Here is a 16,012-nt window from a genome sequence, read left to right as displayed (position 1 = left end):
TTAATTATCTAAGAAGGTGATCACTATATAACTTGATATGATTGATGGATAGAATGAATAGTAGGCTAGTGAACAAAAGCAATAAAGTCAACAACAACACAAGTCCCAAAACAGGTTGTAAATGTCAAAGTGAATCTACACCAGAACTATACATGATGTCTTCTTCACAGCACGCATGTGGATTTGGGAGTTTCTCTTTAGCATTCCTTTTTGGCTCTGAGTGCGAACTTCATTACCCAGAAGCGCCAGGGAACGCAACGCAAAGACGTCATAAACGTCGTCCTGTCGGCGGAGGCTGGAGCGGGAAGGATGTAACGTTAAGTGCGGCAGTAAGCACAGCTTCAAGTCACATCGATACTGTTGATTCCTCGGTAACGCTAACCCGGGAGAACTGGAAAAAAGCCCTTTCATGTCATAATGATGTGAAAATACGTATATTATCATTTTGCAAACGGAGAAGAGCTTTTCCGGTCATATAGCTGTTTGTTTTTTTGCTAGCTAACGTCTCAGCTGCTCGAGTTGAAGCAAGACTGAGACAGCAACAGGTGGACTTCACATTTGCGACATTCGTTACCAATGGCCTCTGAAGGTAAAAGGAACTTTAAAGTTTTTAAAGCAACAGAGGCTGTGAGATAGAAGCAGTAACCTGACAGTTCATGCTGTTACGGGCCACTGTTACTGAACCCTGTTTTGACTTGTGCAGGTTGGCAGCATCCTTACGTCAACATATTTAAACATGTCAAAGTTGAAGACTGGAAAAGGTCTGCAAAACAGGGGGACGTGTCAACATACACGGTAACCTGGCTACACACTGTTACACTTATATTTAAAGTTATACTTTACCCCTCAAACTATCTTTTGAATATCAAACACTGCTGTAGGCTTGAGAGGTGGCTGTACAAAGTGTGTAGTGTCCCATTGGTGGCTGTGCTTGAATTTCTTGTCCGCTACAAAACCTTGTGGAGAGAATCACTTTCCACACCAAAGTTGGTTTACTTTTCGTCTACTTTTGCTGAAATCTCCCAGGACAGGAGACTGAAGTGTTCAGTGTTCAGGATCAGGGGTCCTGTTCCTGCCAACAGCTACATCCTGGTACCCAAAAACAGCAACCAGTCTCTGGGGCTGGTGGGGCGCTACTTCTACCTTCTCTTCAGGCCGGCCGCCGGCAAATACTTTCTGGCCCACCTGGATCTCTCTGTGGAGGTATCTGACCTGATTTTAAGTGCGTGCGTGTGTGTGATGAGATCAAGTGTATTGACATACCTACACTATCTCAACGGGACTGGAGCTTGTTTTGACTGACAGACTAATCCACACTGCTTCTTTTTTTTTTTTTTTTTTGCATTCTTTGTTATTTGCTATTGTGCCATTTCAATCTAATTGAAATTCTGAAGGGGTATCAATGACTCTACACCTACCAAAAAGCGCAACTAGGAACAATTGAGAAGAACCCCAGAAGCGTACTTAACTGTGAACCATTCCACCCGTATCTACTATAATATGAAGAGCTCTTTGATTGAAATTAATTTAAAAGAAGGAAGACTTTTCCCTTCCCCCCTTCTCTCTGTGTGTGCTGTGATGTGAAGGAGGGCCAGGTGGTCCGTATCTCTTTTTCCAACATGTTCAAAGAGTTCAAGTCCACAGCAACCTCGCTTCAGTTTCCTTTCCTCTGCGGAGCTGCAAAGGATTCAGTCTACGAAAGCACGGCCAAATCTGCAAGACATGGTGAATACATGCACACACACACATGCAACTGTACTTGTGAACTATTGTTCGTCTGCGTTTGTTTTGATAATTTGCCGTCCGTTTGTATGTAATGTAAATAATCTTCCAACGTGCTCCAGGTTTGGTGGGTCCAGCCCCCGCTTCCGTGCGTTGGACCTGTTTGATGCTGGATCTGCAGTGCACACTCTCTGTCTACCTCAACCGCTGCCACAGTCAACTGAAAAGCGTTAAGCTTTGCGCCAATATGGCAGTGAAAAACATGTTGACCAGCGACCTGCTGCTGGACCCGGGTGAGCCTCCGTTAAACAGATAGATTCTTCATTGCCCTGTTCCAGGGACATTTAGTGCCACAGTCTTTACAGAGCCTCCCATGAATACATTATACACCGCAGCATAACTGCATGGAGCAGCAGATGCATCCACATTTATTCAAACATACCTGAACACATAGCAGCTACATACATGGCAGTTACTGGTTTTTAAAGGAAACAATATTTTCATCACATACCCTTCATTTCGTATCAGACTGCATCCTTAGTGGATGTATGACATCTTTACTTTGCAATTGTCTCTTCAGGAGTTTCCTTCAGTGAAGCCAAGAGGATGGGTCTGGCTTCTTCTAAGGGAACAGGTCCTATGCCCAGAGACATGTCGTACCCTGTGCCCAAGGGGGTCTCCTGGCATGATCTCTATGATTATATCAGGTAAGGTAACCTCACCTGGGACCACAATGCACATCATTGAAATAGTGCTAAAAGCTAAATCTGCCCTGAAATAATTGTATCAATGCACCTTTAATAACAGAGATTCAGAAATGGATTTTTACATATTACAGAGACACTTTTATATATGACTAGTAGAGTTATTTGCACAAAGCACATGTTGTATATAAAATATGATCTTCAGTCTATATTGTTATGAATTTAAGAAAACTAAAAGGTTACCTGCTTCTGTCACCATGTACGGCTATGGAGTCCCTTATCTTATCCTACCCCAACAGGTTTCCCTCAGAGGGAACAAAGTTACCGTTTGACTCCATTCAAAAAGGTAATCTCGAGCTCGAGGCTAGTAAGTCATGGAATAACACACTCTTCATCATTTTCATCATAAAGTATTTTCGGGTCTGACTTTTTCCAGTTGCTTTTAAAAGAAATTGTAATTATTCTTTATTTCGCTCTGCACCACATAAACAATTATTGTAAAATGTCTTTCATTCCGCTCTTACTTGTTAAATAGTTTTGATTGTTTATTGATCAAAGAGTTTTTAATAAAAACAACACTATTACCGAACAAATTCCTTGTATGTGAACGCCTCCTTGGCAATAAAAACGGATTCTGCTTCAAATACATGCAAAAGTCTCTCTACTAGGAATGTGTTGAAGATGAGTGCCTTTCTCTCCCAGATTGTGTCTCTGACCAAAGAAGCCCTACTAGAGAGGAGTCTAGCTGCGTCAACCTCAGCCAACCAGTTAAGGACCGTGTGTCTCACATCCAGCAGATCACCGCTCCAAAACCAGTAAGACTTTAGTATCTTTAAATCCATTCTCTTTGATCCCGATCAGCTTGACTTTTGTCTGTGAAAATATGTCAGATGTCAGTTTTTCCCTTCTTCTGTCTCCTCAGCTCCTGAGGAATCGAACACCCGTGGTGACCGACCTACCGGACCTGGGCGTAGTTTCTGCTCAACAGAGTGATGACTGGCTTTCCCACAATGGTGACCAGCATCAGCGGGAGTCAACAAGCTCCAGTTCACAGCCGTTCACATCCAGGCCTCCCTGGGATACCGATGACGGGGGAGTTCATGTGCATGTTCATCCTGAGGACGGCTTCAGCGAACGTGAGGAGGAAAGTGAAGAAGAGGTGAAGCTTCTTATTGACTCAATTGAACCCAGAAATTCAATTACACACCACATTCCTCTCTTTTTGTACATCATATTCAGTACAATGCATTTCTTTGAATGCAGCATGCTTTGTCGTACAATTAGTTTGGCAGCATTGGAAACACTATTACGGTAATCTCTTTACATTCCCAGATTGTTTGCACTCCAGTGCCACATCCTGTCCATCTATCATTGTCCAAAGAGCCCAGACAGGAGGTGAGCGAGACGAGGACAGTAGAGAGTGAAATAAAACCAGCTGCTGTACGGCATTTGTTTGAGAACTCATTACAATTATTTTGCCGTCACTTCTTAGAAGCTGCTTCCAGACCCGATTCTCAGGCTCAATCGAATCATCGGCTTCGGAGGAGCCACCACTAAATGTGTACGCTCGTGCGGAGTTAAACCCTTATCAGGCTGGCTTCACATACTTTGTGATTTTAATTAAATGCATTCAATCAAAGGCTTAATGGAGGTCTAACAGCTGTACTTTATGACACTGTAGGCCCTGTGGAGCAAATCGGGTGATGCGGTGGTGTATCCGTGTCACGCCATTATCGTCTCCATGAAAATATCGTCGCAACAGCAGAGGTTCTTCATCGGCCACACTGATAAAGTAAATGAGCTGCGATGTGATACCTCCAGAGTAGAATCTCTTCTGATGCAGTTGGACTCTGTGTTCATTACAAAAACAATGTGCAACTTCTGTCCATGTGTGTTCTCTGTAGGTATCCGCTCTGGCTTTCAATGGCAACACAACCCTGCTGGCCTCGGCACAAACTGGCAACCACAGTGTAGTCCGAGTGTGGAACTACCACAAAGGAAACTGTCTGGCCATGTTTAGGATTCATGCTCATTCATTATCATCTCTTAGGTAAACCAACTGCTTATGCACGCGCACACACAGCCCTCTTAAGATAAGATGGTTATAAGCCTTTATGTACAATATACAATGAGGTCATAGCGTACGTCGATCACTGCTCGCTCACTAATTTTGTCTTATTTGTTCTCATTCCCTTTTCGAAGCTTCTCATTCGGGGGCGGTACTCTCTGTGGAGTGGGTAGAGACAGCCACAGTAAAACAGTAAGTGACACAAATGCAAATTGTCCCACATGAACATTCAAAGACTTGTTTTTCTAATTTGTGAATAAAGGTAATAAACACAAGCTGCACTGTAGCCAAAATCTGTGGCAAGAGCCGTGGGAATTATTAGACACCGATGGAAAAAGTGCAAAGAAAGACCTTTACTTAGCTATAAATCAGCTCCCCTCGTTAGAAGCTATGACTCAGCAAAGCTGCAAGCCGACTGTCTGTGTTTGTGGCGCTGATTCAATCTTTCACAGATGGTGGTGGTGTGGAACACTTCGAACGTCAGTGAAGGTGGAGAGGTGACCATCTTAGCCAAAGCACACACAGATGTGGACGTCCTCACCATGAAGGTTGCCTTCTTTGATGATACAAGGTACCCTCCCTTCTCTGCGTTTACATTAGGGTTGTGTGTTTGATTGTTTTATTTAGCCAACAGTGCATAATTGCATATTTGGGAACATTTTTGGATTGTAGTTTATTTCACACATACACATAAGGAAGGTGTTGAGGGCCTGGTGCAAAAAGTGCAGATTTCTTTATGGGTAGTGGCAAAACCTACAGTATGTTACAAGAGTAAAATGCAACTGGTCTCAAGAAATGTACTTCACTTCACTTTAAAACACAAGCCAGCTCAAACATGATAATTACCAACATAAATCACCATGTTCTGAACAGACAGAGTACAAACTAACTCAGCAAAAAAGCTATATGGACACTTAGCCGTGTTATAAATAATACAGTTTGAATGTCAACGCGATTAATGAAGCTTCGAACTATTCGGAACAGCCCTACGAACCACACAGGCCCTGGATGTATGAAGAGAAAGACGGTGGGAGCTAGAAGGACAGTCAATTAGAAATCTCGATCTCTTAATCTATGAGTGTGCTGGTTTCAGGATGGTGTCGTGTGGTCGCGACAATATTCGCCTGTGGCGAGTGAGGAATGGGACGCTGCGCTCCTGTCCAGTCAACCTGGGTGAATACCACTCAATGGACTTCACTGACGTGGCCTTTGAGGAGGGGAATTCCTCCAACCAGCATCTTGATGAACGAACACTGTGAGTGAGCAAAGCAGACGCTGAAACCATCCTAGTTTACGAAGGATTGGCAGAAGCATGAACCTCATCCACTGAAAACATTATCATTATTATTATTATTAAATGATTACTATTTCCCTCTTGTGATTGTCTTCCCATAGATTTGCCAGCAGTCGGAGTGGCTATATCTTTGAGATCGACTACAGCAGAGTTGTTATTAGGAATGTCAGGAGGCTGTTGCCTGCACAGCAGCAGCATGCAAACCGCCGGGAGAAATTGACTTTTAACACAGGTGTGTTGTTTAGTAGTTCAAAGAAGGGATACAACTTTTTAAGAATCTGTGGGTCATTGTGTGTGTGTGTGTGTGTGTGTCCCAGGTCCAGGCATTGCCATCAACAGCATCAGTGTGTCCTCATCATTTTGTTCCACGGGTTCTGAAGATGGCTTCCTGCGTCTGTGGCCTCTTGATTTTTCTACCATCTTCCTGGAGGCTGGTAGGCGTAATGTTAACCTGCAGCAGTAGCCTGACAGGTCCCAATACGCATTTAATCTTTACTACATGTTGGCAGTACAACCCAGGTCATTGTTTAAAATGACTGACATTGAAATCGTGAATATGAGATGATGCACCATCCTCGCGCAGACAATGACTCGGACACACGTCATTGTTTTCAAGAGCACGAGGGACCTGTGAGCCTGGTGTCGGTCTCCTCAGACAGCCTTCGGGTGCTGGCAGCCTCCTCCACTGGTAGCCTGGGTTTCCTCGACGTGAGCAGCCGTGGTTACAACACGCTGATGAGGTCACACACGGACACTGTGCTCGGCTTCAGTGTGGATGGCGTCCGTCGGCATCTCACAACAGCCTCATCCGATGGCACAGTGCGCATTTGGAATATGGATTCCTTGCATCAGGTCAGGATTTTTTTCACCTTTTTTTTATGATCAGATTCTACTATTTGAATGCTTTGTTAACGCATGTTCACCGTGTCTTTCAATGTGTTGAACCAGACAAAAAGTCAAACTAAAGCCCAAGCTAATTATTGGGAGTAACTCATTTAATTTACCTCAAAACATATTTCTACTGACTTGAAGATGCTCCACTAATGAGTATATCTTTACACCAAAGTAACTGACACTGCCTGTTATTTGCTGTTAAACTGACTGTCTGTTGTCTCCTGTGCTTTAGCTGTATGATTTTGTGTCGGAGGACAGCCCCAGCTCAGTGGCCTTCCATCCCAGCGAGCAGGTCTTCTCTTGTGGCTTCAGCTCCGGCATCGTCAGAGTCTTTGACATCTCCAGTGCCAAGATGCTGGCTGAACACAAGTACGTCTAAACTATAGTGGAAGCTCCAGCTCCACCAGTGGCTGCGGCTCTTCATTTTGGATAGCAAAAGCTTGCGTTGGGGACAATTACTATATGCTTGTTTCTCTGTATGTTTGTATTTGCCTGTACATATACATGTGTATGTATATTATAGGCAGCACAGAGGTGAAGTGGTGGGTCTTTCCTTCTCTCCGGATGGGGAGTTCATGTACAGCGCTGGCTCTCAGGGCTCTTTGGCGCTTTACAACGCTTCTGATGAAGACCACAATGTGATCAGAGTCGTGTGTATGTACACACACACACACACACACACACAAATGCACGAACACACCTTAACTTCACTGATCAGAAATGTGAACTGTGAAGCTATCAACACTATAGGACAATACATACACATCCTTATCTGTTGTGTACATCAGGCGGGTGTTGTTTAATTCACTCTGTACCCGATTGGCTAGGTAATGTGTTGGCCCGAGGCACCGAGCGCGCTCCAGACGCTCTCACCGTGAGCAGTGACAGCCGCTGTGTGGCTTTTATCGGCCCCTCGGAGTACATTGTCACCATCGCCGACTCGCAGTCTCTGGATGAGGTATCTTGCACACTGTCGGCACCGCGCTATTCGTCACATTGCTCAAGTAAATTAGATCAGATTTCATGCAACAGTTATGAAGGAGTGGTGAAGCAGCGTCACCCTTTCCCCAAAAACTTTACACCATACTGAAGATATACCCAAGAATAACATAGTTCTTATTAATATGCATGTTCTTATGTGTCCACATTGACCTGTTCCATCTCTGTCTAGTTGCTCCATGTCGACGTGAGTATTTTGGACGTACAAAGCCCCCGTCTTGATTCTGCACTGAGGGTCCGCTTCTCTCCGGCCTCCACTGAACACTTGTTGGTCGCCACATCGGCTAACAAGATCCTCTGGGTTAGCACCAAGACGGGCCGTCTGCTCCGAGAGGTAAACCTGCTGAGCTTCTTGAACGTACAGTTTGCCTCTACACGGTCATTTTATTCTCTTTTTCAATCACATGGTGGATTTCTGTCTTCCTGACAGGTGTCGAAGGTGCACAAACACCAGTGCTCGTCCCTGGCTGTGAGCGAGGACAGTCGATTCCTGCTGACAGCAGGACACAATGCTGTGAAAGTGTGGGATTACAACATGCAGCTCGATGTTAGCTCACAGGTAGTCAACAATTAAGGGTTTTCTTATGTTTCCGAATGAGTACTATTCACTGGTAAATAAACTACAGAGTCGCTCCTGATTTATATTTGATAAAGTCCTTGCAGCCGTTTACAAGTAGGTCAAATAAGCATCTAGTTGTTAGTGAGAATGAATTCATTACAAAACGCTTAGATTTCAATTAAAGCATGCAAACATACAATTTAAATCTTGAGAGCAGTTAAAATTGTGCAATTGTGTGGTAAAACATCCATCGCTGTCATAGAAAGTATGTCGTCTACATTTAGAGAGGAGTGTTAGTAGTTGATGTCGTGTCGGTAGTAACTGAAGTGTGGTTCTCTGTACCAGATGTTCATAGGCCACAGTCAGCCCATCCGCCAGGTGAGCTTCACCCCCGACCAGCTGGGCGTGGTCTCGGTGGGAGACGCCATTTTCCTTTGGGACTTCCTGGCACATCCTGTCGAGTCCTTAAAAGACAGTCGGTAATAATCGCTGTTGCATGTTTGAATCTTCTCGATAACTTGCGTGTTACACTTTTACAAGTGTTACAAGTTTTGTTCTGTCCTCACAGTTCTCTAAGATTAAGCTACATCTCAACTCCTCAATCAGGTAACTTCATTTACAGTTTGCATTCATGCTTCTATGTTATCAGATACACCTGATTCAAATGTTGTATTTGTGTTTTTTATGTACCAGCTCAACCAGATGTCAGTGGAGTTCAGTTGTCCAATGGGATGCCTCGACAGACGGCACCCCTCCCCTCCTCACCGCCATTACGACTGGACATTAGCACCCTAAACCAAGTTGAACAGGGGGGTTAGTTCTCTTTTTCACTTTTAACTACTGTGAGGTCGGTTTAACACTGTTTATATCTAAGCTCTCAGCAATGAATATTTAGCAATACCAAGATTCACGCTCTACACGTGTATCAAGCATGTATTTGTGGCTAATGGCCATACCAGAGGTGTTTAATGGTTGCAGGGACTTGGTTTATTGTTACCCTCAGTCATATTTTCTCTCCTGTTACCCTCCTCCAGCTTTGGGCTCCTTGTCGATTTGTGGTGACACCCCGACCGTCCCCACAGTCACAGTCACTGGTTCAGGTCCCTCCTCTGACCCCAGACCTGCCGTCTCCTTCCTCCAAGTCACAGAGCTGGCCAACACATCTCCCATGAACACAAGTCATATGAACACTGGTAAGTGCCCCACTGCATTGTCCTGCATTAACAGTGAAGGGGCTTTCGGTTGATTTTGTTTTTTAAAATTCTATTTTGTCATTTAGTTGAGTTGAAAGGGAAGAAGCCAGTCCGTCCTGATTGCTACAGGCACTTTATCCCACGTTTCAAGACCTCCACTCTTGACCAGGTAAAGAGTATGCCGACCTGATATAATGATGGACTCCTGTCACTGGGCGTATGTTAGTGTGTCTTAACGTTGCCTCTGATCCAGGCTGCTGTGGCTCCCCAACCAGGAGAAGAGGGCATAAAGCTGAAAGCAGTGATCGGCTACAATGGCAATGGGCGCGGCAACATGGTGTGGAGCCCTGACCAAGGTTATTACAATCTACTGGAAGTAGAACAAAAACAGATATTTTATTCAGGAAGTCTTAGCCTACCTCCACACTAATAAACTCTGTTTCAGAAATAATCTCCGTCCACACTAACGCGCCAGAGCACTGGGACTGGTTACTGGTTTGCTTCACCCAGCAATCGATTTCTGTTGCAGGTTTGTTTGCGTACTCGTGTGGCTGTGTGGTGGTGGTGGAGCACCTTCATACAGGAAGCCAGAGACACTTGCAGGGCCACAGCGAGGAGATCTCTTGTCTGGCCGTCACCAATGATGCAACGGTATAGTCCATAGTTCTAATCTTCACAGTTATGACCGTGATTTAAAAGACGCTATGCGGGGCTTTGATGGTGACAGTAATGGCAAAGAACCAACACAGACTGAATGAAGTAAAATAGGTGAATTGCATTGTGGTCTCTTTATATCACAGTGACTGACAGAAAATCCGGTGTTCCCGGGTTCAGCATTAGCCGGTGTGTGTCCAAAGCACTAGTGATCTCATGTCATGTGATAGCCATTCAGGTGTTTCTGTGTAGATTCCAAATTCTATGAAATATATATGTCCGAGGGTCATTATTAGATCAAAATGGACTGAATAGACCTCAGCTGGTCAACACAGCAGGCGAAGAAATCCAGTAAATCAGCTGGTTGGTTAGTCACCGCAGGAGAACGCGAATGCATTGAGTCCATTCTCACCAGGAGACGAGAGAAAGGGACGTCCTATCAGGAGATGGATGGACTTTCACTCACGAGTGGGACATCGCAGTCGATATCCGTGAGCACAAATGCTTTGAGCGTGAAAAATGACGGTGCCTTTCTGTCTGTTTTACTTCCGGTCTAGACGGTGGCATCAGCGGCTGGTGGCAGTAATGGGAGCAAGAGCCTCATCTGCATTTGGGACGTCCAGAATGGAACTTGTCGCAATACCATCTCCTACCACGGGGGCGCAGTGCAGACTCTCGCTTTCTCTCGGGACGATCGCTTCTTTCTCTCTGCTGGTCAGTCAAATATAAATCAGACTGCATCAATCAGTCATTAGCATTTAAACTTCAAGTTTAGTGCCGGTTTGGCAATAATTGATTGAAATTAAAGAGAAAGGCCAATCGAGGTACTCCGCTACTACTGACCACTGATTCTTTCCAACAGGAGACTTTTCTGACCCAGAGGTGGCTCTGTGGAGCAGTGACACCTTCAAGCTGCTGTCCAGTGTGAGGGTGTCGGGACCGATTCACGACGCAGCCTTCAGCCCCTCAACAGCCAGCCAGCTGGCCTGGGTGGGCAGCCAAGGGGCTTACTTCTGCCTCATCCACACGCATGGCTCGGATGTAGACCTCAAGGTAAATGACCACAGAGAATGATAGTGTGGTTAACTAAACACTCATCCCCCCGATCCACTATGTTAGCTTAAAACATGCGATCAATGCAGTGTTCTCAAGTACTTGGGTCCGAACTACATTTTGATTGGGTAAATATCTTGGTTGTCTTTGCGTTGGTCCATGAGGGTTAACCACTCCTTCACACATGTAGGTCCAGAAGGTGAAGGCACCAGTAGAAGTGGGCGATGCGGAGCTGACGGCTCTGTGCTACCACGTGGACTCCTTTCTGTTCACCGCCACAAATCGGGGACATGTTTGCGTCTGGGACGTGAACACACGGCGCTGCCTCATGACCTGGGAAGCTGATGAGGGGGAGATCGGTACAAATGGACCCTCTGTATATTCTAACCAGCTAATTTGGCTTAATACTCTTTATGGTTCTCAAAGAAACTAAAATAGTCTTGTTGTTGCTTGCATGCATTCTGGTCCTGGGTTTCTACAAACAGTTATAGGACTGGTATGGTTTCTTGGTTTAGGAGTGCTGCTGTGTCGAGGGAACCGTCTTTTGACAGGCAGCAACACCCGCTGGTTGCGACTGTGGGACGTAGACGCTTTGCGGGGCGTGAAGGCTCAGGAAAAGTACTGCAATGAGGAAGACAGGTCTGTATGTAGTTTATTCTCCTATGAGTCTTCCTGTTTCTTATCTCGTCACTTTAATGTTCTTATGTGATGAAGGCCTACATGCCATACACAGTCAGTGTCACCTGTGTAGTTTCATTACGGTTCCTATCAAATTTAGCCTACGGGAAAGAACTTTAGGTAAAACGGTATATTTATGTATAAGGTTTACCAACCCTTGTACTTAGCTATATAACTTGTTCTGGACATATTCTTAAGAGGAACGTATAGGTTGTTATTTTAAATGATGGTAGTTTTATGGTGCTTTTTCATTTCTGCTTGGCCTGACTCGTAGAACGACGAGTTAATGTCTATTGTGTGAAACAGACAAAGAATGGCGGTTTGGTTCCATCTCATCGTCCAGTGGTCATTAATAAGGGGTTCCTTGTTTTCGGTCTGTTCCTCAGTGGGACCATGGTGGTGTTGGAGCAGGAGATCATGCTGGATGGGACGACGATCAGCGCAGCATTTGATAACACGATGGACATGGGCATCGTTGGCACCACAGAGGGAACCCTCTGGTACATCAACTGGTCAGACGGCGGCAGCATCCGGCTGGTCAGCGGGCACAAGACCAAGGTACCAGTGTGAAAAGTAACCACATGCACACATCTTGTGTCTCCAGCAGGAGCTGGAACATACAGCTTATAACTGGGAGGCAAGTGTGTTGTTTAGCATAATCATAATGTGTTGAAGGTTGATCTGTATTAATGGCCTGTCAATCACACATCAACGGCGATCCCGAAGGAAGAGGAGTATTTCATATTTTACTCAGTTTGCAGAACGTTTGCACCAGGAAATAAAGATGTTCAAATTTAAGTAATGAAAATGACCTCATGTGACTTCTGAGGAAGCTCTGTGCGAGCTGCTAATATTAGCGTCTTGTACCAGTATTGACATTCTCTCTCTGTGTGTGCTCCTCTGTGCCTTCCAGGTGAATGATGTGGCTTTTAGTGCTGACGAGAGACATTTTGCCACCTGCAGCGAGGACGGCAGCGTGAGGGTGTGGTCGGTCCCTGGCAACGAGCTGGTGGTGCAGTTTCAGGTGCTCAGTCAGGTGAGAGGATACACTTAATATTAATATACTTATTATATAAGTGACAGGTGGCTCAGGTCTGGTACAAGCTCAAGGGCTTTGATGAAGCATCTGAGACAGTAAGTTGAATGGGGGGGGGGTCTCCTAGTGCTTCTACTCCAAGCAGATTTAAATATTGTGGTGAAACAAGAATGTTTGACTTGATCTGATCATAACAGCATTCCACCCTTACATAATACCCCCCCCCCCCCCCCATGTGTTTTTTCTGTGGGTCAGGCCTGCGGCTGTGTGTGCTGGAGCCCTTCTTCCCGTAAGGAGAGTGCATGTGTGGCAGCAGGATACAGCGACGGGACCCTGAGGATCTTCCGTCTTTCATCTTCAGAGATGGAGATGAAGCTGCATCCCCATCGAGTGGCTGTCACGGCCGTACAGTACTCTGCTCACGGTGAGAGAGGATAGCAGTAGCTTAATAACCTGCAGCTTCTGCATGCAACTTACTTCATGATGAAATAATCAATTCTATGTGCTCGCAGTAAGTTTCCTGTTACATTAAAGCAGCTATGTTGCATCCGGTTCGGCTCCGTAACACCTTTTGGCCCCCTACAGGTCATGTGATCCTTTCAGCGGGGAAGAATGGTCTGATAGCCGTCAGCAGCCCAGTGAATGGGGCGACTATACGGGTCATCAATGACCACAAAGGAGCGCCGATTACCACCATCCAGTGTGTGAATGAACAGGTCAGCTCACTGAATTGAGTCAGAGCATAACATGGCAGCGCAATAGCAGTATAATGAGAGAGGTTAGAATAGCCCCTGAACGGCCCCAACAATTACTGTCATCAACCACAAAATGTTGTCCTGGACTGCACTGCTGAGGCCTTTCTTTAACATCAATCACTTATCAATCAAACATTTTCGACTTCTACTCCAGAGTTCTATCCCCATGGAGACTGATTCTGCATGACGTTTCTCCTTTCAATTCAGCTTCACTTCACAAATCCCCTTCATGTATCGTACAACGTATACGTACACTTGGCTTCTCTAGTAACCGTGCTCTTGACGGGCTTTCTGCCTGCTTCTCATACAAAAGGTTACCTGACATTTCCTTTCCTGTCTCTTGACATTTTAATGACATTTTTTTCATCCGTGTCTGAAGCCGTTTCTCTTCCAATCCTCAGTGTAAGAATTTTGGACTGGAAGGCAACGAGATGTGGTTGGCTGCCAGTGCTGACAGACGCGTCAGTGTGTGGGCTGCCGATTGGTTGAGGGACAAATGCGAGCTGCTCGACTGGCTGACATTTCCTGCTCCGGCCTATTTCGGGGTACCTTCTGTGTTTTAAGTAGTAGTACACAGTGATAACGACTAGAAATACCACTCCAAATATTGAGTGCTGTGGTTGATCTATTTGTAAGTCTTGCGGATACTTAAACGCCAAGCCTTTTTATTCTAAATGTATTATATCTAAAGTATTAGTTTTACATTTTTCAGCATATTGTTGCAACCTCCTTTACGAAGTTTGCAAAAAAAAATGTGCTTTGTCCATGTCAAACCTTTGCACGTCTAATGTTTTTGTAACCCTTTTGTGCTGTAGGATGACCGCCCTCCTCCCAGTCTGGCTGCCTTCTGCCCTGCAGACCCCAGCCTGGTGGTCTACACTGGCTATGGAGTAGAGAAGGAGCTGTCCTTCTACAGCCTGACTAAAAAACAGGTACCGCAAGCACCCACTGCTTCACTCCTCTACCACAGTGTTTTTCCTGTACCTGTACAGAGCAGATGTTGCCGGCAAAATGTCCACAGATGTGCGTGTAATCACACAATATGGTTTTTTTATTTTTTATTACAGATAATGAAAAAGATTGCCCTGCCCGACTGGGCCACATGCTTTAGCCTGTCCTGTAAGAGTCAGCTCATAGCTGTGGGATCAAAAGGTAAACTCGGCCCTTGTTTTTCATGATGTGAATCCTTATTGTTACAGTAAAGAAATTAGATTTTAGTATGATAAGTTTGTGAATATTTCCCTCCTGTTATGTCTCATTTCTTATCAGAGCGAGTGTTGAAGTTGATCAAGTCGACCAGTGGCAAGTTCCAGGACTTCCTGCAGCACAGTGACTCACTGCAGACGTGTTGCTTCTCTCCGTCAGGGACGCTTCTTTTCACTGTAGCTTTTAATGAGATCCTGCTGTGGGAGGTGCAGGGCCTCTGAGGGCCTCACATCTGTTGATCCTGGTTCACAGGTTCCTGGTTTCAATCTTTATTTTATGTAATTAGATTGTTCTATATTTATTTTTTTTATTCATCGAATATTTGTAGAGAAATGGTAATAATTTGCAGAGATGCTTTGTGGAGTTTCTTTTTTTCATGTGTATGGTTTTAGAATACATTTTTGTTGAAGAGATTTGTTGTTGCCTGTCCAGTCACTTCTCAGTTTTGACTATTTTAGATTTTCTTCCAGAGAATAACAGTTGCTGTCCTGTCCACTGTTTTTCAGTGGTAAATAGAATCATAGTTTGTAGGCTGCTGTGGGATTGGATGGGGTTTAAATGAGAAGCAGCATGAGCTGTTATCACAGCATGAGCAATAACAATCTGTAAGAGCACTCCAACAATGCCTGGTTTGTGCACGCACACATACAAAAGGAGAGACTGCTGCAGCCAAAGACGTGTACTTCTACTCGTCTCCACCAGAATGATGGAGGACAGATGTACTGTTCAGAACATTTTGCATAAATCTTCTTGAATTTCCATTTTTGCTAACGGACACAAAGGTCTTTCTGTCACATTGGAACTGGGATACTGTCATTATTGAGAGCTCAAATTATCCTCTCCATTTCCTCCCTTGTTTTTGCTTTGGAGATTTTTGTATCATATACACAACTCCTGGTGATCTTCCTGTGCAGTGGATTCTACAACAAAACCCCAATTGATTGCTTTTTTTAAAGCAGGTGGAGATTTGGAGGAGGAAAGGTAGAGATTCAGGTTTTGAAAATCATCCCAAAAATGTCAGTTAGATATGACTGCTATTAATATTTTGTATTACAATTCATTCTTGATTCTGATTTCACAAGCTGTAAAGATTAATAAAAATAGTTTCAACACGGCTATATCTTTAAGATTCAGGCAGCGGCATCACTTTGATAATTAAACCGTATATTACACGATCATGATAGTGTTATAAGGGAT

At 44.6% G+C, this 16,012-nt stretch overlaps 1 protein-coding gene across 3 annotated transcripts; it reads left to right on the top strand.

Moving 5' to 3' along the window:
• Positions 1–381: 381 nt before the first annotated feature.
• Positions 382–15,927, top strand: wdr90 (WD repeat domain 90). Of its 3 annotated transcripts, none has more exons than XM_079292889.1 (43): positions 382–589; positions 704–795; positions 1,032–1,203; positions 1,587–1,725; positions 1,845–2,015; positions 2,303–2,429; positions 2,726–2,793; positions 3,129–3,241; positions 3,349–3,585; positions 3,759–3,821; positions 3,919–3,987; positions 4,108–4,218; positions 4,331–4,476; positions 4,629–4,686; positions 4,947–5,065; positions 5,588–5,749; positions 5,890–6,020; positions 6,106–6,222; positions 6,405–6,640; positions 6,915–7,051; positions 7,206–7,336; positions 7,510–7,640; positions 7,854–8,015; positions 8,112–8,240; positions 8,586–8,719; positions 8,809–8,846; positions 8,934–9,053; positions 9,275–9,433; positions 9,520–9,602; positions 9,687–9,789; positions 9,963–10,084; positions 10,645–10,801; positions 10,950–11,140; positions 11,331–11,499; positions 11,656–11,779; positions 12,205–12,376; positions 12,732–12,854; positions 13,110–13,278; positions 13,440–13,570; positions 14,011–14,154; positions 14,425–14,541; positions 14,677–14,761; positions 14,879–15,927. In XM_079292889.1, the coding sequence occupies exons 2-43, from the start codon at positions 737–739 to the stop codon at positions 15,034–15,036; spliced, it is 5,487 nt and encodes a 1,828-aa protein (XP_079149015.1). In that variant the 5' UTR covers positions 382–589; positions 704–736; the 3' UTR covers positions 15,037–15,927. The 3 variants fall into 3 exon arrangements, with proteins under 3 accessions (XP_079149015.1, XP_079149014.1, XP_079149013.1); XM_079292888.1 differs by having other exon boundaries at positions 1,027–1,203; positions 2,726–2,772; XM_079292887.1 differs by having other exon boundaries at positions 1,027–1,203.
• Positions 15,928–16,012: the final 85 nt, after the last annotated feature.

This window comes from Melanostigma gelatinosum, assembly GCF_949748355.1.
Source record: "Melanostigma gelatinosum genome assembly, chromosome: 21".
Lineage (NCBI taxonomy): Eukaryota > Metazoa > Chordata > Actinopteri > Perciformes > Zoarcidae > Melanostigma > Melanostigma gelatinosum.
Note: the sequence above shows the minus strand (reverse complement) of the source record. Positions and strands in the feature narration are given on the sequence as shown.